The sequence below is a fragment of the Eptatretus burgeri genome, chromosome 4, assembly GCF_056783735.1.
Source record: "Eptatretus burgeri isolate ZD-2024b chromosome 4, Ebu_testis_v1, whole genome shotgun sequence".
In the NCBI taxonomy this organism is placed as follows: domain Eukaryota; kingdom Metazoa; phylum Chordata; class Myxini; order Myxiniformes; family Myxinidae; genus Eptatretus; species Eptatretus burgeri.
Window position 1 is genome coordinate 136,117,076 of NC_140964.1, and position 24,121 is coordinate 136,141,196.

The following is a 24,121-nucleotide window of genomic DNA, read 5'->3' on the forward strand; positions in this document are numbered from 1 at the left end:
TAACCTTCAATAACATAACCTTCAATAAAATATAACATTCAATAAAATATAACCTTCAATTACATATAACCTTCAATAAAATATAACATTCAATAAAATAACATTCAATAACATATAACCTTCAATAAAATATAACATTCAATAAAATATAACATTCAATAACATATAACATTCAATAACATATAACCTTCAATAACATATAACATTCAATAAAATATAACCTTCAATAAAATATAACATTCAATAAAATATAACATTCAATAACATATAACCTTCAATAAAATATAACATTCAATAACATATAACATTCAATAAAATATAACATTCAATAAAATATAACATTCAATAAAATATAACCTTCAATAAAATTTAACATTCAATAAAATATAACATTCAATAACATATAACCTTCAATAAAATGTAACATTCAATAACATAACATATCACCTTCAATAAAATATAACATTCAATAAAATATAACATTCAATAAAATATAACATTCAATATCATATAACATTCAATAAAATATAACATTCAATAACATATAACTTCAATAACATATAACCTTCAATAAAATATAACATTCAGTAAAATATAACCTTCAATAACATGTAACCTTCAATAAAATATCTCTTCTTCTTCTTTCGGCTGCTCCCTTTCGGGGTCGCCACAGCGGATCATCCGTATGATCCGCATAGTGATTTGGCACAGGTTTTATGCCGGATGCCCTTCCTGACGCAACCCTGGTCTCCTCTTGCGACACAGGGATCTGGTACACCTATTTTAACCAGAGTATACACCGGCCCAGTACACTGGTACTCATTTCACTGACCTCGGAAGGATGACAGGCTGAGTCAACCCCCTGGTGTATTAATTCAGTGGCCCAATGGGGCTTGAACTCAGGACCTTTTGGATCCCAAGCCGTTGCCCTAACCACTACGCCAACACCAGGCTCATAACCTTCAATAAAATATAACATTCAATAAAATATAACATTCGACAACATATAACATTCGATAACATATAACCTTCAATAAAATATAACAATCAATAACATATAACCTTCAATAAAATATAACATTCAATAAAATGTAACCTTCAATAACATATAACCTTCAATAAAATATAACATTCAATAACTTATAACCTTCAATAACATATAACCTTCAATAAAATATAACATTCAATAACATATAACCTTCAATAACATATAACCTTCAATAAAATATAACCTTCGATAACATATAACCTTCAATAAAATATAACATTCAATAACATATAACCTTCAATAAAATATAATCTTCAATAACATATAACCTTCCATAAAATATAACATTCAATAAAATATAACCTTCAATAAAATATAACATTCAATAAAATATAACATTCAATAACATATAACCTTCAATAAAATATAACATTCAATAAAATATAACATTCAATAAAATATAACATTCAATAACATATAACCTTCAATAAAATATAACATTCAATAAAATATAACCTTCAATAACATATAACCTTCAATAAAATATAACATTCAACAAAATATAACATTCAATAAAATATAACATTCAATAAAATATAACCTTCAATAAAATATAATTCAATAAAATATAACATTCAATAAAATCTAACATTCAATTGAAACGAAGTAGTTCCTTGATCAAAAACTCATGTTTGTTGATGGACAGACGGACAAAGTGAACCAATTACTTAACCCCACTTTTCGCTTCGCAGGCATGGGGCAAAAAGCTGTTGTAAAAAAAAAAACTCCTATTTCGGAGATCTTACCACGCATGTATAGAGGCCGATGTCATCATGCTCAGCATCCCTGATGATAAGGGAAACTTGGCTTTGCGTCCTATCAACTCCCATCTGGTACTTTGAACCTTCCACAATCTCATGTCCATTTTTCAACCACCTGGTGAAATCACAGGGAAAGGGAATCAGAGAAAGGAATACTGAATGTTTCATCAAGAGGGTTAGTCATTGAGAATGCAGAAGGAGTGCACTAACTCTTTGAGTGATCATACCTGGGTTCGATTCTCATCATGATTATAAACCATTGGGTTGTTTTCACACGCACGGCGCAACATGCAAAGTGTGCCCTCCCTTAAATGGATGTTAAACCAGGGATCCATCTGCTAACATTAGTTAGATAGTTGGTAGACGCTAAAGATCCCATGGTGTCTTCTGTGACGAGAAGGTGACTTATCGCCGACATCCTGAAGAAGTACCAAATTCCTGTTCAAACTTTTTAGTACATCCTGAAGAAGGACCAAAAAGCTCAAAGGGAGCCAGGAGAGAGGGGAGAGCAGTACTCCATCAAGTTGCGGATGAAGGCCTTCGAGGTGGATAGGAGTCAGTTCATTCATTGCCTTTTTTTTTGTTTACTCAGTCACCTTGCTCTTCCATGGATGAGCTTCGATCTTGTATCGAAGCGAGGGAATGCCCTTCACATTTCACACAAGTGAAACTCATTGGCTATAAAACTCTGATCAAAAGTAATATATCAAGATAGTCTTGTGGAATATCCGTTCAGACTTTCACATTCAATGAATAAATATCTTCATGCATTGAGAAAACATCGAGGTTTCAGAGGAGGTGCATGTCCGTGAAACTTGAATGATCAACTGATAGAGTGTTTGTCGAAATCCAATCAGCATTATCAAAGTGTCACTGAATGATGAATAAAGTTAACGTTGGGTACACTCTGTTAAACCGTGCCATAATGGTGGTGCCATATTCATCTGAGGGACAGTTAAATGGACGAATTGTGTTGCCAAAATGGTGGTCATATTGAACATGCCGTTCATCCATACGAATAAATGTCAGAGTGTGTGTGTGTGTGTTTTTTCTGAAGTTTTTTTTTTCTGAAGCCGCCATGTTTTTTCTGAAGCCACCATGTGTGTTGTGTTGTTCGTAAAGCATATCTATCTATCTATCTATCTATCTATATCTCTCTCTGGGCATATCCAGACGGTGGTTACATCTGGACTGTGTTTGTCTCCGACGTGTCTGGGCAGTGTTTACCTCTGGCCAGCTTGGCTCCCGTCGCGTCTGGGCGGTGTTTGTCTCCGGAAGGCAATATGAGGAAGGTATTTGAGAGCAAATCAGTTTTTGTGCTTTCTCTTGCTTTGGTCATGGTAACACATGTTCCCCTACCGATGTGATATTTTCCAAGTCCAAGAAGGCCATAACTCAATGAAACATTGACAAAACTCCCTGAAACTCGAACTTGTTCTGTAACTTATTATAATAAAGCCGTGTACCAAGTTTCAGTCGAATAATTTAAAGGGTATTGGGGGGGGGGGGGGAACAACAGTTAAAACGTGACAAAAAAACGACTCAAACCCAGAACTTTCATTTCTCTTTTTTCCCGCCTTTGGAATAAACTCCCACACTCCCACTCTCGCCCCTTTTGTATTATTGCCCCCCTTGTTGTGCATTGTGTGCTCGCTCTCATACGAGCCTCGTCAATGTATGCAACACAAAAAAAAAAAACACAGGTGGGACAGACGGATGGAGAGCAAAACTTTCGTCATCTCCTGTGAAACTGGTAGCAAACTAATAAGACATTGACAGGTCGAGTTTAATGACTTAGCCTAAGGACGATAACATTGAAGAAAGTTTAAAAAGGCCACTGGACTCGGATAGGGGATGTGAAGATAAGCACCTACTTGGGGGAAAGGAGGAAGTAGGGGGAGACATTTTTAAATATCTCATTTGGAATCTAAGGATACCAAACAAGGAGTACAGAAAAGAAAGGAAGGGTTGGTCGGGTGTGGAGGGTGTGTGAACAAGAAGAAGAATATAGATAACAATGTGTTGCTGTTGTTTTACCGGACTGTGGGGAAAGGCTGACCGCTGATGTCCAAACACAGCTGCATGTTCTGTCCCTCAGAGAGTGTAACTGTTCCTGCATGGCTCAGAAACCGTGGTGGGACTGTGGGTGGGAACAAAAAAAATATACATATGAAAAGAAAACTCACAATCAATGCACCCCATTCATGGGACACGAACAAATGAGGAAAACATTCCTATAAATGCTGATGATCTCCATGCCAACGGTTTTTGAAACTTTGAAATATTGCTGAACACAACCACGTGCTTTTTTTGAGGATTCTCTCATTCCGAAATTCATTTACGGTATTTATTACTCTCACCCCGAATGGGATAGAAGACGATTGCAATGCCCCTGTCTGCCTGTATGTGTGTCCACATCTTTATATTTTTGCTTTAAAAAACATTTTTCTCTGCAACTGCTTGTCCGATCGCTGCAAAACTTAAACATAGGAGGGACTCCCCATGGAGAAAATTTTATTGCCAACTCTGACATCGTAGGTCACATGGCATGGCAGTTATGTTGGATTAACGGAAAAACTTTGGGCATCATTTTGTCCAAAACCGCTCAACTAAAATAACTGAAACTTGGCAAATGTCATCAACTCCCCATGGGGTATATCGGCTGATAACGATGACATCATCAGAGAAGTGGTCTTCCAGCCATAATTGCTTGAATTGAAATCGTTATCCAAAAAAAATCTGAAACTTCATATTTCTGATCTATGACCCAATGTGAATGAAAAATTAAATTTATGACGTTCATCATTCATTATAGGGTGCATGGGTGATATGGATACATGAGCCATAATATTGACGTGTTCAGTTAAAAATGGTGTTTCGTAAAGAATGAACATGCAAGGCGAGATTATGTGCTCTCACGTGCCCTTCTCATTACCCTCGCCGGAGGAGAGGGTATTGCGTTCTGGTCCGTTTGTCTGTCTGTCCGTTTGTTTGTTTGTCCACACAGATATTTCGTGTTTTTCTCCGCAACCGCTTGCTGGATTGAGGCAAAATTTTCACCATTAGTGCAACTACTCATGTAGAATGTCCTAATCATAATTATGATGTCATAGGTCACGTGGTGTGGCAGCCATATTGGAAAAAAACTTTGGCACTCTGTATCCCTGAAACTGCACCAAGGAAAAATTTGAATCTTTGCAAACTGCAAGTACTCCTCATGGGGAATAAGACTGATTTTTTTTTTTAATGATGTCAAAGGTGCCTTCGTTATGACGTCATAATTGCATATGTAGAACGCTATTGAGAAATTGCATATGATTGATCTGATCAGTATGAAAATTGAGGGTGATCTCGGGATAAAATGGTCCACAGAAAAAAAATGTGATTACATCATTGGTCACATGATTTGGCAGCCATATTGGATTTACCCAAAAACATAAAAAATCTTCCTTTCCAGAACGGCTGGATAGATCGAGTGGAAACTTCACAAAAATGTTCCCCAAGCCTTGGGTTCACAAGTTTGTTTAGGAGTAATTGATAGGTCACATGGTATGGCAGCCATATTGGATTGAAGAATAATATTAAATGATGTTTTCTCTGGAACCTCTTGATTAATCGATGTGAAACTTCACAATGATGATATAGTCCTGATGAGGAATAAATGTTTTAAATTTAAACTTGATCGGACACATCTTGGACACAGCTTGGCAGCCAGAATTTTTTTTTTTGATCTGGGTTCTTTTTGTTTTTTTGATATATATATACTTTTTGTTTTTGAATAAGTCTTACTTGGCTGTGCCTGGATGGGTTTGAGGGTGGAGGAGTAGCAGCTGAAATGTGAACCCTATCCAGGTTCCTGCTGATGACTTCATCTTTGGTTTTTGCTTGTTTGGGTTCCTTCTGATTACTCCAATGCAGGACTTGTACGTATGTGGTGTTCCATTTGATATGAATTTAATTTATTTTAATCCCATTCTGAATTACATTGAATAATAATGAAAAATGTCACGGGTCAGGGTCAGGTGTCCAATCAAAGCGGGGTTGCATCAAAGCGGGATGTCTTGGTACCCGGTCATCACTGCCAGCTGTTATAAAGTGGTAGTTCTAATTGTGTCTCTGATTAATTACATAACATACCAGTACACAAACACCACACAAAACAAGTCCTGGTGAAGGTCTGCAATCTCTGATTGATCTTTCTCGTTGCTTTTGTAATAAATGCTGTTATTTGTGAAACTTTCTTGAAACAAGCTCTGCCTTGTTGGGGAAAGCTGGATAAATTTTTTAAAAGCCCAGTCCTTACAAAATGCACCCGAAAAACTGGATTGCCTAGATTTGTGCAAATGTTACAAGTTGTAAAGTTATTTGTAAACTTTGTTTCGTAGTTGCTGATCAAGCGTAGAATATCAATTTGCAATGATGCCGAGGTTGGTAAATTCTGAAATGATGAATGTTTATTCATACACGACTGCAAAGTTTAATTTTGATGCTGAAGACATTGTTTCAAATTCGTATTTTGGTGATTCATGAGACATGAATAAGTAATTAGCAATTGCTAAATGAAATAAATAAAATTAGTCATCGGTCTGTATGTCTATCTGTGTGTTCGCATTTTTTGAAAAGACCACTGGGCCACCAACCACCAAATTTGGCACACAGACCAAATCCGACTTGGGGATTGTCCTTAGGGTATTTGCATCCAACACCTCAGTCGTTAAAGATCCTGAAGACAATAAGACCTTCTGTCTTCTACCGTCCCCCCTCTCTGGCCTCGCCCCCCCTGCTCTGTCTGCGATATGTCCCCCTCCACCTCCCCCCCCCATATTTCCACAGGGTGTTCAAGGTCCTCCAGCAACCCCCTTCTAGTGAAACTACCAAAATCACGAATCACTGCTCACCTTCACTCTTTCATTCCTTCTTTTTACCACCTTTTGAACAAACTCCCACACTCTCTTCAATCCCATTCTTCCCTCCAGGTCTTCAAAACAGTTGTTCACCACCACCTCATATCTTCCCCCATCCAAATCCTCGATCTTTTCTACCCCGTTAATCCACCCCAAACCCACCTCCTTCAAATTCACTGCTTTCCTTCCTGAAAGTCCCTGTAGTGTCCATTTTGTTTACCCTGTGTACCCACCCCATCCCTCTCCCTTTCACAAATCTCCTCATGTCTGTATTCCCCACTGTATTTTTCCTTCCCTCTCCCGCCCCACTTGTCTCCTGCTCCTGTTGTTGTGCATTTGTCTGTGTTAGCTCTCATACGAGCCTCGATGGTGTGTACAAAAAACAAAAAGACCCTGAAGATGCTTTAGACCACAAAGACCCTTAAGACTCCAAAGATCCCTGAGACATTTAAGACCCAAAAGACCCCTAACACACCCCAGGACCCTGAAGACCCATAAGACCCCAAAGACCCATCAGACCCTTTATGACCTCGATGACTCTTTAAGACCTTGAATATGCTGAAGACCCAGAAGAACTCTAAAATTATTTAAGACCCTGAAGACCCCTCAGACCCAAAGACCCTTTAGACCTCCAAAACTCCTAAGACCTTCAATAACCCTAAGACCCTTTAAGACGCCAAAGACTTTTAAGACCCCAAAAACTCCTAAAATCCCTAAGACCCTTTTAGACCTCAGAGACCCTTTAGATCCCAAAAATCCTTATGACCTCTAAAACCCTTTAGGCCCTTAAGGACCCTCAAAGACTCTTAGGACCCCAAAGACTATGAAGACTCCCAAATAACCTTAAGACCAATAAGACCCTTTGGACCTCAAAGACCCTTAAGACCCAAAAGATGCTTTAAGACCACCAAGACCCTTTAAGACCCTTTTGACTCCCAAGACCTCAAAGACATAGAAGACCCTTAAGACCCCTTACACCCTTGAGACATTAGACAGCTTTGACTCTTGACCATTTAGTGCTTTGCACCACTTGGACCTGTGTAGACCCTTTTCACACGTTTGGGAGTTTCTTGACTCTTGAGACACTAACTGCAATTTTAACGTACCCTTTGGATCATCCAGAACCATTTCAGCACACACCACACAACACCTCTACACTCTTCTTACAGAACACAGACGATACATTTTTCGGCAAGTAATGTGAAAACTAGACCCACGCACAGGGTGGGTAGTCTGCCATCTATAATAATTAATTAGTCACGAGGCTGCTGGGGAAATTGGCCAAAATTTCAATTTTTTTTTACTACTTTTTTTTGGAAATGATTATGCACACATACACCTCCCCTTTGAGAGAGGAGGGAGTGAAGGGTGGAGGTGGGAGGAGGACAGGGTTGGGGGTCGGAGTCGAGAGGGAGGGGAAGGTGTGGTCGGCAGGCGCAATGCTGGGTACCTTTGTTAATCTAGAAATAAAACATGGAAAGGTTACAAACTTGATAATACTCGATCTTTATCGATCAACTAGTGCACTCCGGCTGGATGAGGTTTTACCAGCGGTGGTTTCCAGATGTGTTGTGTGCAGCTCCATATCCATCATCAGACCTGTTGTGTGGTGCAGCCTGTAGAGAGGACTGATTATATGTTAACGGAGAGCCTTTAGAGTTGTGGAGGGACCCTTTCGTGGAGGGATCAATTGCGTTAGTTTACAGTATGTGCACAAAATGGACACGAGTTGTTGAGTTGTCCTGGTCAGTTCTGCTCGAACAGGCCTGTGACACGGAGACAGCCGATCAATCTCCCAAGAGAGACCCTGAGATCACTCACGTCGATGATGTTGTGCTCTTGTGTAAGTGGATCCGGGACCGGATATGAATAATTAAATCGTCACGAATGGCGTTTTGTCATCATCCACGTGTTGAGATGTACGAGGGTGTTGTTGACAAAGGAGAGAATCTTTCGAATATGCATAACTGGTATCCAATCATGTTGTTCACTGTGGATTACAAGTTGTTGGTGAAAGCACTGCTTCCCAGATTGTCAATGGTGATGCAAGAGAGGACCTGAGCCTCACAAGTGTGTGGTCTCAAGGGCAGTTAGATGGTTGATCATGCGATTCGAGTGAGAGAGCATCGACCTTTGCCTATCCACAGGGCCCTTGGCTCTCTTGAAGCTATAAATGGCCAAAGATTTTGATCGCTGAACCACGAGCACTGACTGAGGGCAGCCATCAAGATGTTTGGGGGTCCCTAGGGGTCTGGTCAGGACTTTCAAGGCTTTCTATGCAGGGGGTTGTTCCATTGCCTTTTTAATGGTTATGTGCCTGATATATTCTTGGTAGAGAATGTCATACAGCAGGGATGTTCTTTGTCACCCCTTCTATTTGCTGTCAGCATGAATCACTGGTACCAGTGGAGTCAAGAACATGGGGATATTCATAGTTTAAGGTTACCAGGTGAAGCAGGTTGCTGATTAAAGCGCCTGTCATACATGGATGTCCTTGAACGACACCTCTCTTCAGTTGCTGAAGTCGCATTTTCTTTTCCTTTGGGAAGGCCAATACCGTTCAGATGAACACGGTCAAGTCATAAAGTGCTGGTTCAGACAAATGGGCTCAGATTTCAGACAGCTGTGGCCAGGTGGAGCCTTTGTTTTTTGTGAGGAGTTGAAGGTGTTTGGATTTTTTTTGCTCGGGTTGTATGATGATATTACTCAAGACCCTCTCTTGGGCTGGACAGCAATATAGCTCTTTTGAAAGTTGGTCTGATTGTGGATGGTTGTAGTGCGGGGGGGGGGGGGGGTTGGTAAGTATTCAAGCTTTGTTGGTTGGGTGAGAGATAGGAGAAGCCTGTCCCTGACATCTATAAACAAGATTGTTCAGAAATCAGTTTTTCCCATATTATATCCGATTGTCTTTGTGCTCCCTTTCCTGTCATGCTGGGTTGGAACTGTCTGGAAGTGAGCGAATGCTCTGCAAATTGACCTCCGGAACGGTGACCGTTTTCTGGTCTTGCTGATTCATCTGAATCTGTACACATCTTGTTGAGATATCGTGCTACATATCGTTCTTGGCCCCATCCGTCAATGGTGAAGATTCACCTAAAAAAATTCCACGATCCGGATCTTCGCCAAAATCGAATCGATGAATTCTTGTCACACACCCACAATGTCCACGATGTTTCATCTGAATATATCCTTAACTTCTTGAGACATCCTACTCACAGACAGTCAAACAGGGGTGAATACACAACCTCCATTCACCCTCGGTGGCGGAGGTAATGGACTATCGTACGCAGGATATTCCATCGCAGGTGGGTGCGCAGCAACGTTGAAAGCCATGAAAAGGTGCGAGTACATATTCCATCTTCACTGGAACAACTTAGCGTGTGATTACGTTATTCAAGGAATAATTTCAGTTTGTTCATTGTGTGGGCCAGCATCCCTCATAAGACATTGCATCATTCAGATTCTTGTGATACTTTTGTTGCTCACATGTGTGACTCGAAGAAGTCTCAAAACATACATGATGTGATTGCTGACATTCTGGGGGAAATGAGACTCGACGGAAAACAATAGACGAGCGAATTCATGTCGGTTTCAAAAATTACAATTTCAACACACCAGTACACCCACTCCCTGTGGAAGCGGCATGAAGGGTCATGTTATTATCATCTTTGGAGTATATAGATTACGGTAAATCTTGGCTCGGGTCTCAAGACCGTTGGGTTTCCTCCCTTTCAGTTTCGTATCAAATAGCATTAGGCATTTTTTTTAAAAAAGTAGTCATATTATACGTGTTTGTGGTTTGTAATATTTTAGCTCATCAAGAATTTACTTTCCAGATAAGGGATTGTCATCACACACCGTCCGCCCATCCGTCTCCTTTTTTGACTTCTCCGGCCAAACTTCTGGGCAGATCTGCCTGAGATTTTGCAGCCACCTTCCTCACCTGACTGGTAACAAGAATTGCAAAGCGTGTTCTGGTCACATGATGTTCAGAAGGTCAAAATGGCCGACTTAGTAAATTTCTTCAAAAATCCTCAGACCCACCAGTCAGAATGCGACCAAATTTGGGTTACAACATTTGGCCAGGGAAGGGATTTTAAATTGCCGGTCATTCTGATCACGTGAGCGGAAGTGTGTTAAAATGGCCGACAGTTAATTTTTGGGGAAATCGCGAAAATTCCTTCAACAATCTTCTCCAGACCCACCAGTCAGAATGCTACCAAATTTGGGGGACAACATTAAGATAGGGTCCTGATATTAAATTGGTGAGGCCATGCTGATCGCATGACCGGAAGTGTGTCAAAATGGCCGACATAGTCAATTTTTGTGAAAAATCGCATAAATTCCTTCAAATATTTTTTTCTCCAGACCCACCAGTCAGAATCTGACCAAATTTGGGTCATAACATTAGGACGCAGTCTTAATGTTCAATTGTGGAGGCCACGCTGATCACATGACAAGAAATGTGTCAAAATGGCGGACGCGCAAATTCCTTCCAAAATCTTCGTCTCCAAACCCACCTGTCAGAATGCCAACAAATTTGGGTTACAACATTAAGCCAGGGAAGGGATTTTAAATTGCCGGTCATTCTAATCACGTGACCGGAAGTGTGTGAAAATGGCCGACAGTTAATTTTTGGGGAAATCACGTAAATTCCTTCAACAATCTTCTCCAAACCCACCAGTCAGAATGCTACCAAATTTGGGTTACAACATTAGGCCAGGGAAGGGATTTTAAATTGCCGGTCATTCTGATCACGTGAGCAGAAGTGTGTCAAAATGGCCGACAGTTAATTTTTGGGGAAATCGCGTAAATTCCTTCAACAATCTTCTCCAGACCCACCAGTCAGAATGCTACCAAATTTGGGTTATAGCATTAGGCCAGGGCCCAGATAAGCTACAGTTACAGTGGTCCTATTTTTTTTTACTTTTGGTAGGGGTGCCCCATGAAACACCTACGTAAACTATTTATACACATTAACACGGCGTTCTTCCAATAAGGAAAACCTCTTTGAGAGAGGAAATGTTATGAGTAGTGTATTAATATTGTTTTGTAACAACAATATTATGCAATTATCATTTGGCATTGTTATTGCTTTTGTGATTAGAAGCGGCCTTGGAAAAACACGATTGGCTATATCTTAATACGGATATACACCTTAACATCGATTTCTCCCAAGGCAGAAAGCCTCCTTGGGTGGTTGGGGGGAGGGGGCAGGTGGGGCGGAAATGAAGTCGCTACTACCTTCATCGTGTGACCCAGAGTCCTCTTGTCAAGTTTGGTTGAGACTGGATAAGTAACGACCGAATGTATCGCGGTCAAAAATACACAAAGACAGACAGACACCAAATCGCGCATTTTAGTTTGATACCTATTTTACCTGCATGCACCAATCTCTAATAAGTCACACTTGTAGTTAGTCACATATGCAACTGATTGACAGGGATTGGCAGGATAGCTTTGAGGTAGTGCACTCCCCTTTGACCCATATAAACCCACATCGTCTATTCCTCACTCCACAACAAACTGTCATCCTTGGCTTTGCTTCTCGGCAAGGTATTAGCTTCTTTGTAATTAACCTGAAGTATTGCTTTGTTTATGATCCTAACATACCCTTTGCAAAAAGTTGTGTTTTTTTCAAAAGTCCAATCATTGTGTTGCTTCGTAATCCAATTGTTTCGTGATCATCCTGATGCTTCTTTGGTATTGTTTACCGAAGGTGAGTGTCATGGCCATTAAAGTGCTCTTGTTCCCTTTGTGGGCCGCATTACCCAGTATGTGCAAGCTGGCCTCACAGTGCGTGCTTCCTGCCGCATTGGAGGCAAGGCAGCGGTAGCGTCCGGCATGACGCGGTGCAGCATGATCCACCAGGAGTGTGCAACGGCCTTCCTCGTCCTGAGTAATTGAGCGCTGCACATCAGCTTGAATCAGTTCTCCATCTGCGCACCATCAGATACAGGAGAGGCAAAAGGAGTGTAATAATAAAAATAATAATATTGTATACATACATAGTCGAGGCTCATGGAAGAGCAAGAATTAGTACACTGAATTTAAATAGACAAATTGAGTATTGTGATAAAGGAAGGAAAGGTAACATATTCACATTGGGAAAGTGAGAACAGGTACAAAGAGAACATGTGAAGAAGCAAGCAACAAGAACACAGCAGGCAATGATGATGGACGTGGGAAGCTAAATAAAAAGCTAATTTGTATCAATAAACAGAAACCCCACATGAAAATAAAACGGTTTTAAATCTTTGTGCAGAACTAATTCTGGGAACCTGCATGAAGGTACACTCAGTGAGCAAAACCAGTCTCACGGCAACGCTTACAGCCTTACACCATTTTTTTTTGCCATTAACTTCACAGTGGGGCTGGGGCAGGAATTTGGGAATTTGTTCATGGTGCCGGCGATAACTCACAAACTCTTCATGAAGGACACCGTGTGATCTTTAACGTCCATCAGCAAATTACAGCAGACGGGGCGGCGTCCATTTAACATTCATCCGAAGAACGACACCCGCATTGAATCACCCCACCTGTGAAGCACCGAGATGATCGCTTGTAGCTGGTTCGGGATTCAAACACATGAGAGACGACTGTGTGTACCTCTCAGCCATCCTGCCAGCCCAACTCGTTGGATAACAGAAAAAAATATTTATCATGTTTATGACAAATTCAGCAGCTTGGCGCGCATCCTTTTTCTACCATTTTCTCCAACAATTTCAATTATCCAGGTTTGAGGGTTCTGGCAGCAACTGGCCGAGTTTCTCTTTGACCTAATCAGGTGATTGCAGCACCAAAGTCAAATTTGTGTTTGTTTCATCGAAGTGATTCATTAAAATCGCATGTAATGCATTATGTCTAATTCTACTTACTTTATTACAAAACGTACAGAGAGACATATTGTCAAGGCATCAATATGGAGCAATTATATAATAGTTCCAGGTGTAGGTTCAACAATTGTACAAGTCGTTTGCAATTGTAAAGATGTCAGGACAAGGGGGCACAATTAGGGCTTCTGTCAGACAAGGATATTCCAGAAAAGTTTGTTGGTACATCGAACAGTCAGTAATAAAATTGAACAGAAAATCTGAAAGGTTTGTCTGACAAGTGTTGCAAACAGTAGAACCTGCACCTTCTTCTCGGTTCCATTGATTTTCTTACCTTTGTACCACGTGATGATGGGGCGAGGAGTGCCTGACACTCGACACTGCAGTTTTACAGTATCCCCAACCCGTGCCACACATCCAACCACCTCCTCCCAGAAAACTGGTGGTCCTACAGGACAAGACACATATATATATATATATATATATATATATATATATATATATATATATATATATATATATAGATATATGATACATATCATGCTTATCGCAATCATCACAAACAACCTCCCAAATCCAATCCCCCCACCCCAGTTCGTCATTTCCCTGACAATGCAGATTCATTGGTCTCGACACAAATTCTCACTTCCCAACATTTTTGTTTTTGATATTCACCAGCAGTGGACATCTGATCCACAACAGCTTAAAACCTTGCCCACATTCAAAAGTACCTATACCCAAAATTTGGGACCTCTGTGTACTACGGTTCGGCCAGGAAAGAACATAACGTACAAATGCATTATACAATTTTCTTTTCTCCACCTTAAGAACACATCTTTTCCAAAAGCTCAGAGGTAGAATACTTAGCTTTGAGCCATCTGGTCTGGATCAAATTCCTATTGGAATTTGCTCACCTTCTTCCTGTAGCAACAGAAATCCTTCAACATTTGCAGTGAAAATATCAAGTCTACTTTAGCTAAAAACACAACTGAGAATCATTGGCATCGAAGAGCTCATGATTCTGTGGTTCGCACAGCCATGAAGACCAAATTTCCAGGAGTTTTCCAGGACTTTTAACACACGTTTTATGTACAAGTGACATTGGATTTTCCATTGTCATTTGTGAATGAATTTCCCCCAAAATTAAATAGTCCAAGCTCCAGCATTTGATGAATGAATAAATCAATGTTGAGGGATGTTTGGATGAGATCCGGGAAGACACAGACAACAAATATAAACGAAATACACGAGGTATAAATACCTGTACTGGGGGGAAAATTCTGTAATTAACTACGAGTTTAGACTCTTGCAATCACGAGCGACGCCATGCTTTCGTACTTATCACTTCTCGCGTGACCCAGAAGTGTGCTTTTCCCCCATATCCCCGATACTGAACGTCTTCTCACGGATCCTGCATCTGGCCTTGTGAACGGAGTTCTTCACGAGCCAATCCCGGTGGTCGACACGACTCAGTCATGAGGAATTAAAACCGCAAAGCTTTGACATTCTTCAAAGGATCTTCCTTTCCCTTTACAAACGGCAGTGAGCATGCAAAGTCAGGAGTCCAAATATATATATATATATATATATATATATATATATATATATATATATATATATATATATATATATATATATATATTGTTAAGGATTCAGCGGTGGCGGGATTCTCACCCGACCCTTGGCGCCATCCTCACCACCGCCGTCTCCGAGGTTTATAATGCCGGCCGGCTCGGCACAGGCCTCGGGTCACGCGTCTTCAATCGCGATACCAACGTACCCCTGGACCTTACCAGTTGGGGAAATAGACCCCGGTTACAGACTGGTTTTGTCAGATGCCGAGCGTTTTCTGATAGTCTGTAACCATTTTGGTTTTATATACCAATCAAACGGATCGTTCCTCGACGCGACACGAATTAATCCAAAGCAGCAACTTCATACGGATCAGCCAGATTTATTGGGGAACAGCGGAGAACGCAACACAAGCAAAATATTCGCGACAATGTTATTATCACAATAATCCGTTCTTAACTAGGGAACTACGGATTACGGGTTTTGAGGGAGTCCCTACCGAGATAAGCCTTCAACGACATGCAGACAAGACATAGACAGCATGCAGACAATACAGAGTACTTGATGATGTTTCATGGACGAGACGAAAGTGTCAAAAGCACGAATGTCGCTCGTAACAAGCCAATGTCCATGGATTCGAGCCCCAAGCTCGAACACACTGCGTGGCAAAATGGAGGCGTCGTACTCTTGCTCCCAGCAGCGCCCGCGCACGCAGCTTCGACGTGTTCAGACCCCGCGAGGTCGACTGCACTAGACCGTTCGGTGGCCAAATCGAGGCGCCGGGCTCCGGCAGGCCAGGTCAACGGGATTCCAAGACGTCGTCGAGCCATGAGGTGAGTAGCGACAGTCAGAGGCTCCGTCGTTAGATGCAGGTTGAACCTGTCGATCACCTCCTCTCGAAGCCGACTCCAGACTCACACAGCAGCCAGGTCCTCTCGAAGCAGATTGCTGCCTAAACCTCAGGTTTAGTTTTCTCTCCTGGCAGAATCACCACTCGCTTTCCTTTTCTTCTCACCTCCAAAAACCGACTGCTCATCCATCAGATCGCACCTCGACACCCGTCATTTCTCTCTTGCCTTCTCGGCGCACGCTCGCCTTGAAGCCCGACTGCTCATCCAGCAGATCGCGCCTTGACACCCGTCATTTCCCTCTTGCCCTCCCGGTGCATGCTCGCCTCGAAGCCCGACTCCTCAACCCCGACCTCTCAGTTTTTTTTCCACCTTTTCTTTTCGGGGCACGCCCCTTTACGAAGCTGACAAACTCCTCCCCTTAGTTTTACTTCCTCTTTTTGGCCACTCCCCCTCTCAGCACTGGGTGGGACTATTGTCCGGAGAGAGGAAGGAAGGAAGAAGAGGCCCTCAAACCACCACCACTGCATAAACAAATAACAGCCTGTGACACCTCCCGACACACATGTAACGTCCATTTTACCGAACAGCCTGGCTAAACATGCATTTAATGGGGTATCTGGGCTAATCCTAAATTTAATAGCCTACTAAGGGCCATTTCCGTAACAATATATCTGTTACATGCACAGTGTGCACCCAAATTTCAAAACCAGGTATGCAGAAATAATTATACGTACACAAAGTTTTACTTCCCAAATAATCCATAAACTGTTTCATACAGCAGTCTGAGTGCTGTTTTTGTTGTGTATCCAGTTTTAACCACCAAATGTTTCATCACTAAACATTCATTATTTGGGAGACATATTCAGGAGATGAAAAACGACAACCACTATATCGATCGAAAATAAAAATACAACCAGCACCATAGCATGACGCGTAATTGGGGATGGGGTTGGTGGGGGGTAAATAAGTGTCCGTCGGATTATCAGTGACTAACAGGGGTACCCGGCGTTGCCCGGTATATTTTTTTTCTGGGGGCCTAAACCACTTCCATGGATCCACGAAGGAATGGGGTCAAGGATCATTCAAATATTACCTTTCACATAGCTACAGAGGCTTAGGTACGACAGAGCGATTTTAAAATGGCCTGTCACGGTCCCCTGTCCAAATCACATTCCCGTGAGATTTGTGGAAACCCAGTGGAATTGTAACTGTCGAGTGACCATGACCATGAGAACTGAAACCATGAGCTTGCATAATAAACTTTGCACTTAGAGAGATGTACTGTACCCTACAGGGTGGTCACAAAAGTCCCATTACCCCATCCTCACCCTCTCCCCCCTCTCCCCCCTCCTAAACATCATCTACCCGAGTACGCTTCACGTGTGTGATATATATATATATATATATATATATATATATATATATATATATATATATATATATATATATATATATATATATATATATATATATATATGACAAGGATGGCTGTCCTTTCATCTGTTAGCTGTTATGCGGATTGGCTGTGTGAGGAGGCTTGGTGCAATATAATTGGATCCTGGCAAGATTATAGTATATGCTTAATAAAAGCTGATATTCGAAGCTGTTCAGCAGGACACGAGGTAAAATTGCTCCAAACAGAAGAGTTCTATTCACCTTCACCATGAGTTTCCTGTAACTTTTCTCTTCAGTGTGAGCAACACCAAAAGTGATGATTAAATACATCATCATACGTCGGAAGGTTGGAGCCCATCGGCATCACAGGCATTGAGGAACCCAGTTTGTGTGGGCCCCAGGCTTCAAGCCTTACGGCCTATAGGGTAGTTCCTTGATGGCCCAGTGGAATTGGAATCGATCCAAGTTATGCAAACACGATGTATTATTCATACGCAGAAGCATTGGTAACGTTTTGGCTTCATTGCATACACACAGTTGTTGTTTTTTTTCGAGGCATCGAGCAATCACGCCAGCATTCTGCGTCAATGCACCGTCCGCGTTATCGTATACCGCTGCTTTCCCAACGCCATATCCAGGTGATGCGTGACATCATCGCCAGGTGCCGAAGGAAAGGAGTACTCAGTTTTTCCTCCGTTTGTTTTGTTTGTTGCTTGCAAAATCGAAGATTTTTCGAGTATTTTGGTCAGTCGATTTTGTTATTCTGTCTGTCTGTCTCTGTCTGAATGTATGTCAATCGCCGACAGGTCACAATTCCAAACCGATCTGCACGAAACTTCACAAAGTTGTGGAGGTCGTCTCAACTTAGAAGCCTTTTGATTTTGAGGTCAGAGGTCATCTTCAGGTCAGATTTCTAAAAAAAAATCATCATTTTTCATCCGATTGACTTGAAAATTAAACAGCAATTTCATAGTGCATTACTGAATTGGGGAACTGTTTTTGAGATCAAAAAGGTCAAAGGTCAACTCAAGATCAAACCTCTAAAATCATCAATTTTCAACTGAAAAATCATCAGTTGACATCTTATTAACTTGAAAGTTTAACAGGATATGCATAGTCCGTCACTGAACTGGGAAAGCAGCTATTTTTACAGATCTGGATTACAGATGTTCCTACATCGATGAAAATGGTAAATTAGATTGAGGTTTGTCAGGAAATAATTAACAATTCCAAATAGAAGCGTGGCAGATTATTTCTATTTGTGCAATTTTCTTGATTTTTCCAGGAGTTTCAAGGACTTGGACAAGTTTTCCAGGACTTTCCAGGAATGGAAAATGCTTCTTCATTTTTCCAGGCCTTTTGAGGAGTTTCAAGGACTGTGTGGACAATGCCACATCACATGCGATGTCGCAGAGATGAAGCGGCAGGGTTTACAGCGGCTCACCAGCACAGGAACTTCAGGTACTCAAGATATAATGATGATCTTCAGGTTCAATCAGCATTATGAGGAAACTGCTCAAATTTGAATGTTGAGTGAGCCATTCCAAGATGTGTTATGGAGGATTGTCATAAATAACACAATTAAACATCCAACAATGTACACTGTGTACATTCCTGATCCTTGGAGAACCGTAAAACTGTTTTCTTCCCCAAAAGTAAAACATTATATGAGAAGAGCTCATACTTGGTCCAGCAATGCGGTTTGCCTCTTGTAGATCCTGCAGCTCTTTCAGCCAGGCTTGCTGAAGATAAGCACTGCGGGCCTGCAGTGTCAACTTTTCCAAGCCACTTCCTGGCTCAGGCCAAAGCTCCAAAGTTCGCTCGTCTCCATCACTTGCCTCACCCACCTCAACACTGGCCAGCTAACAAGGTATACACATGACAGATATGAAGACATTAATGCCGATCTTGAGAGTGATTTTTATTATGACTAACATAGTAAAGCACGTATCTGTCATGCTATCAAGATTTGCAAAGGCTTACGGGTACACGAGTGCGGCAGACGTAGGCTAGGGAATCTGGACGACTGCCCCGCCGGGGTTTACAGACAAGCAAAAAATGGCGGAAGAGGAAGATGTGTCTATGGTGTCCCCGCCAGGATGCCCGAGGACTTGGTTGACCTTCCCAGACAACAAATGGATCCTGTGGAGATAGAATATCGTAAGAGTGGGTAAAAAAAAAAGCAGAGTCGTCCTAACCCGGACCCTGCACTTTCTTCTTTTGGCTTCATACAACTTCTGGTTTCTCCACTCAAGTCTCACTCGTACTAATTTGGCCCATACAGTAATTAGGTGTCTCTAAAAGTGGCTCATATACCTGACGAATCAGTTCTCCAAGTTCGGCAAGTTGGCCTGGGACAATTTCCACCATTGCAAGATGTAGTTGGTCCTCAGCACGACGCGGAAGACCTGATACGAGACCAAAAGCTTGCTCCAAGCACCTGCAATTCTCTCCGCGTATCACGCAGCATCGGATGAGTTCCTGCCATCGGGAAGAGCAGACATTGGATCAAATCCTACCTCCCATCCCCCAATAAACTACAAACACAGAAACAGGTGCCTCACTCTAAGCGTAGCTTGATAATCTCCAAGGTGCTCAAGGGGCAACTCCAGGTATTCCTGCAAAGGTAATGGTCTTTGTCCAGGAGTGCTGCCCTGAGGTAGTGATTCAGCAAATTTCTGCAAAAAAAAGCATCAGACGAGTGACTCGTGGGAAAGTTCAGGATGACCAGCATGTTGGATAGAAGCGGTTTGTTTTGACTACCTGAATGTTGCAAAAGGAGAACATATGACTAATCTGCAGATAATATAACTTGATTAAGCTCGACGGGAAGATTTCCAGGTTCCCATTCTCTGGGTTTCAGGTGTGGATACAAGTGCTTCGATAGTTAATGTTTAGACATTAATTTGGGTTTGGGTTTGGGTCAGACATACCAATTCCATTCTTCATACATTGTTGCTGTGACTGCTGAAAATGTCATTTGTTAGTGTGTCATTGAGTAAGAACCACACCAGTTCTCAATCAAGAACTTACCGTGCACTCTGTTCCATTATCTTATTCCTCAACTCCTTCAACGGTCCAGTCTGGATTTGATCAGCGGCAGAGCTATAACTGTCACATTGGTACTTTGCTCAAAGGACGTTGTATAACAAAGCTTGCTGCCCCTCAGATGGACTTTAAACTGGAACAAATCTGTTAGCATTAGTTGGTAGAAATGAAAGATACCACAATGTCATTACACATGGAGTCGGCATGTTGCCGCCGAGACTCTGACCAAATTACAAGTTAATGCCATGTCCTACAGGGGTACACGACATTAGAGATGTAGTCATACCTCCCCAGAAGTCATGCTACTTGCAATCCCAACTCATAGTTGACTGTTCATGATGCCAAATATGCTTTAGGGTATGATATATGATTATTTGACTCTCTTCTCTTTCCTATCCTCCTCAACTTCCCCTTTTCTGGTTCTCACTTCGCTGTTTGGACATCAACATATTACCCCCAATGTTGTGGGCGTCGCTTCTTGATGGCTTTATTTTCAGAAATCTTCTTTGATTTCTCATGAGAGGACATATATGTGATGCGGATCTCATCACATCTCATGAGAAGTTTCTCCAAACGGTTACCAGTGTAAAGACGACATCTAAAAGAAAAAGGTCATTGCCCTTTTATGGACTTATTCCAGTGTCGCTACCGGAAGAGTCGAACCGTTCACATGCCCAACCCCACGAACCATCCACTAAATGCTCCATTCTAACAGATTATTCACCCTTAGATAATTATTAATGAAAGTTTATTTTTTTACGTTGCAGTGAAAATGCTTTTGCAAAATCGTTTTAAGATAAAAAAAAAAAATCAGTACTTTTATAGTTCTGCAGAAAGTATTAATTGTGAACAAACAAGTAAAATCTTAAAGCATTTATAGTTTACTTGAAAAGGCTGATGTTTAACACATGCCTTGGTGACAGGATCGCCTTGAGGTACGCATCCTCGTCTCGAAGCTGTCTCGTCTGGGTTTGAATTCCGACCCAGCTATAAACTCTCATCCTTGTGTTCTGCAAGTTGGGTGATTAATCAATGTGTGTGCCGTCCCTCAGATGGACGTTAAGCTGGGCGTCCCAATCTGCCTGCATTAGTTGGTGGACGTTAAAGATCCCACCGTGTACTTCATCAAGAGCAAATTACTGTCCTAACTTCCTGAGTCGGAGTGGCGACCCGACCAAGATTCTCGTCGAGTAACTGCTTCGGCAGGACCAACGCTCTGCATCGGGCACGGTGCATGATGATGATGATGATGATGATGATGATGATGATGATGATGATGATGATGATGATGATATATCTTGATTCAAGAACATTTAAATAATTTATCAAAAAGCATAAACGTAATTATTTAACAGCATATACACATTCCTACTTCAAATGCAGCACGTGTGGCACCACTCATCATGACGACATCGGCACGAGGTTTCCCTTGCAGGTAAAGCAGGTGGAGGCGAAAGTACTCTTTCTTCTCGAGGAAACAACGTGCCAAATCCGCCTCATTCTGACATTGCCGCAGGCATGGCAGGAAAACCCTGTACCGCATACAAAGCACAATCAAATCATAAGCTCAACATGAGTGAGAAAGAGAGAGAGAGAGACTCACCACTGCTCTCTTAATGGCATTACACCAGATCGAAAAGATTCCTGGATTCCTGGAGTTCCGGACCCATGAGGTCCCAAATTTCCAAATATAATTCAGCAGGTGTGCCAGCAATTCCGGGTGCCTTTGCAGAGTCCATTTCATCCATGGATCGTTCTAGTTCTGCGAGGTTTAACGGCACCTCCAGCTCCATACGCTGAGTCTCAGTCCGGGATGGGAGATGGGAGGTAAAGAGGTTCATCTTATCCTCATAAACATCTTTTTTTTTTTTTAAATAGTTCTGAATATAACTTTCTAATGGTATTTTTTTACTTCGTCAGAATTTTTAATTACATTCTCACTGGGGTCCATTACTGATAAAATAAGCCGAGATGGCTCGGTTTCAGCTTCGAGGTGGAAAAACGATTTCCTCGAGCAATCCGATACTTTTAGATTTTGTATTCCAAGCCTAACTAATGATCCAGCAGTCTTTTTCTTGCAATATCTCTCGAAGCAGAGTCCTTCTTTCAAGGAGTAATTTATAACTTGCATCATTCTCTTGTTCCGCCAGTTTGTTGTCCAGTTTTTAGAATTCGGGTTTCTAACCTGGCCAATGTGATTTGACTTGTACGAGTCCTGAACGAATTGAATTGTTGACAAAACAGCCGTATATATATATATATATATATATATATATATATATATATATATATATATATATATATATATATATATATATATATATATATATATATATATATATATATATATATATATATATATATATATATGGGTTTTCAGATTGTCCCACCAAACATTACTCGATTGTAAATACAGCTTTGTTTCTGCCAACGCCATCCAGAGATTGTGAAAAGCTTCTATAAAAGTGGCATCATCCAGAAGACCAGCGTTAAATTTCCAATAAGCACTTCTCCGATGGAATTGGGGACAGGATAGACCCACAGTGACCATGTGGTGGTCAGAGAAGATGGAGGAGAAAATATTTGAGGAGGCTACAACATTCTTTAAGCATGGAGTGATGTACCAGCGGTGGCGCCTCGCTAAGGACACATGACCATTGGAGCATCGACAACATGTATACTGTTGGTCATTTGGAAGCATAAAGCGCCGTACATCAAGGAAACCGGTGACGGAAAGAAAACGGAAGAAATCGCCATGGACTTCGGGATGTGATTCCAAACTTTAGGTTATTAATCACCAGTTCCAGGGAAACAAAACGGCCCTTTATCACCTCCTGAAAGAGGAAAGATTCAGCTGCGAGTCCTGGTTTTAACAAAAAACCAACTCCAGCAGGTAGGGAAGACATGTTACGAAAGAAACATTTACCTTTAAAAATGCTGCACCAGTCATGTTCAACCTCATCAGTGATAGGAGTTTCCTGCAAGAGGATCACATCAATTTGCTTCTGTTGAAATAAATTATTGACTTGGGTCTGGCGGATGTGGTTCGCACCACCACCGTTGATGTTAAGTGTTGCAAAAGTGAGCGTTTTCATCATTTGGTAGTAGTTTTTGTTTGATGCTGAGAAGACTCAGCCTTTGCCTTTGTTATAATTTTCGTGAGTCGATGAAACTGTGACTTTGTTAGGTTTGGTTCGTTAGAGTTTTTAAGGACGTCCTTTGCAGTCTGAATGTCAAGAGAGCCAGATTGGGAAAGTGATCAATGATTACAACATTCCCTTGTCGATAAGTTTCATTTCGAAATGGGAGAACGAGGTCTGGAGGGATTTGGGGCTGATCTGCCATTGGCTGTGACAACACAGTCATGTCCATCTCTTCATGTGATTCTGTTAAATCAGACATTGCTCCACCGGGGTCTGGGGTCTGCCTGGTGTTGGCTTAATGGTTTGGGTGGTGGGCTTGGGATCCCAGGATCCTGAGTTCAAATCCCGCTCACCTGTTGAATTAATACCAGGTGGGGTTGACTCTGCCTGTCATCCTTCCGAGGTCAGTAAAATGAGTACCAGCTTGCTGGTATCTTGTGTCGGAGTGGCGACCCGTCCAGGATTATGTCCAATATCCAAGGAGACTGCTTAGGCAGCACCAACGCTCTGCATAGAGTATAGTCTCGATGGATGGATGGGTCCAGGGTCGATATTCTCAGCTATTG

General features: G+C 41.5%; 1 protein-coding gene across 1 annotated transcript in view; it reads right to left on the reverse strand.

The window, feature by feature from the left end:
- The window catches only part of OBSCN (obscurin, cytoskeletal calmodulin and titin-interacting RhoGEF), a 498,370-nt gene that overhangs the window by 171,801 nt on the left and 302,448 nt on the right, over positions 1–24,121 (reverse strand). Inside the window, exons 74-82 of the mRNA XM_085876584.1 lie at positions 21,785–21,944; positions 19,929–20,042; positions 19,681–19,845; positions 19,348–19,506; positions 19,049–19,226; positions 13,881–13,994; positions 12,485–12,652; positions 3,847–3,949; positions 1,795–1,924 (exon numbers count right to left, since the gene is read on the reverse strand). Of these exons, the coding sequence (XP_085732710.1) occupies positions 1,795–1,924; positions 3,847–3,949; positions 12,485–12,652; positions 13,881–13,994; positions 19,049–19,226; positions 19,348–19,506; positions 19,681–19,845; positions 19,929–20,042; positions 21,785–21,944 (1,291 nt within the window). The remainder of the gene's footprint in view (positions 1–1,794; positions 1,925–3,846; positions 3,950–12,484; positions 12,653–13,880; positions 13,995–19,048; positions 19,227–19,347; positions 19,507–19,680; positions 19,846–19,928; positions 20,043–21,784; positions 21,945–24,121) is intronic.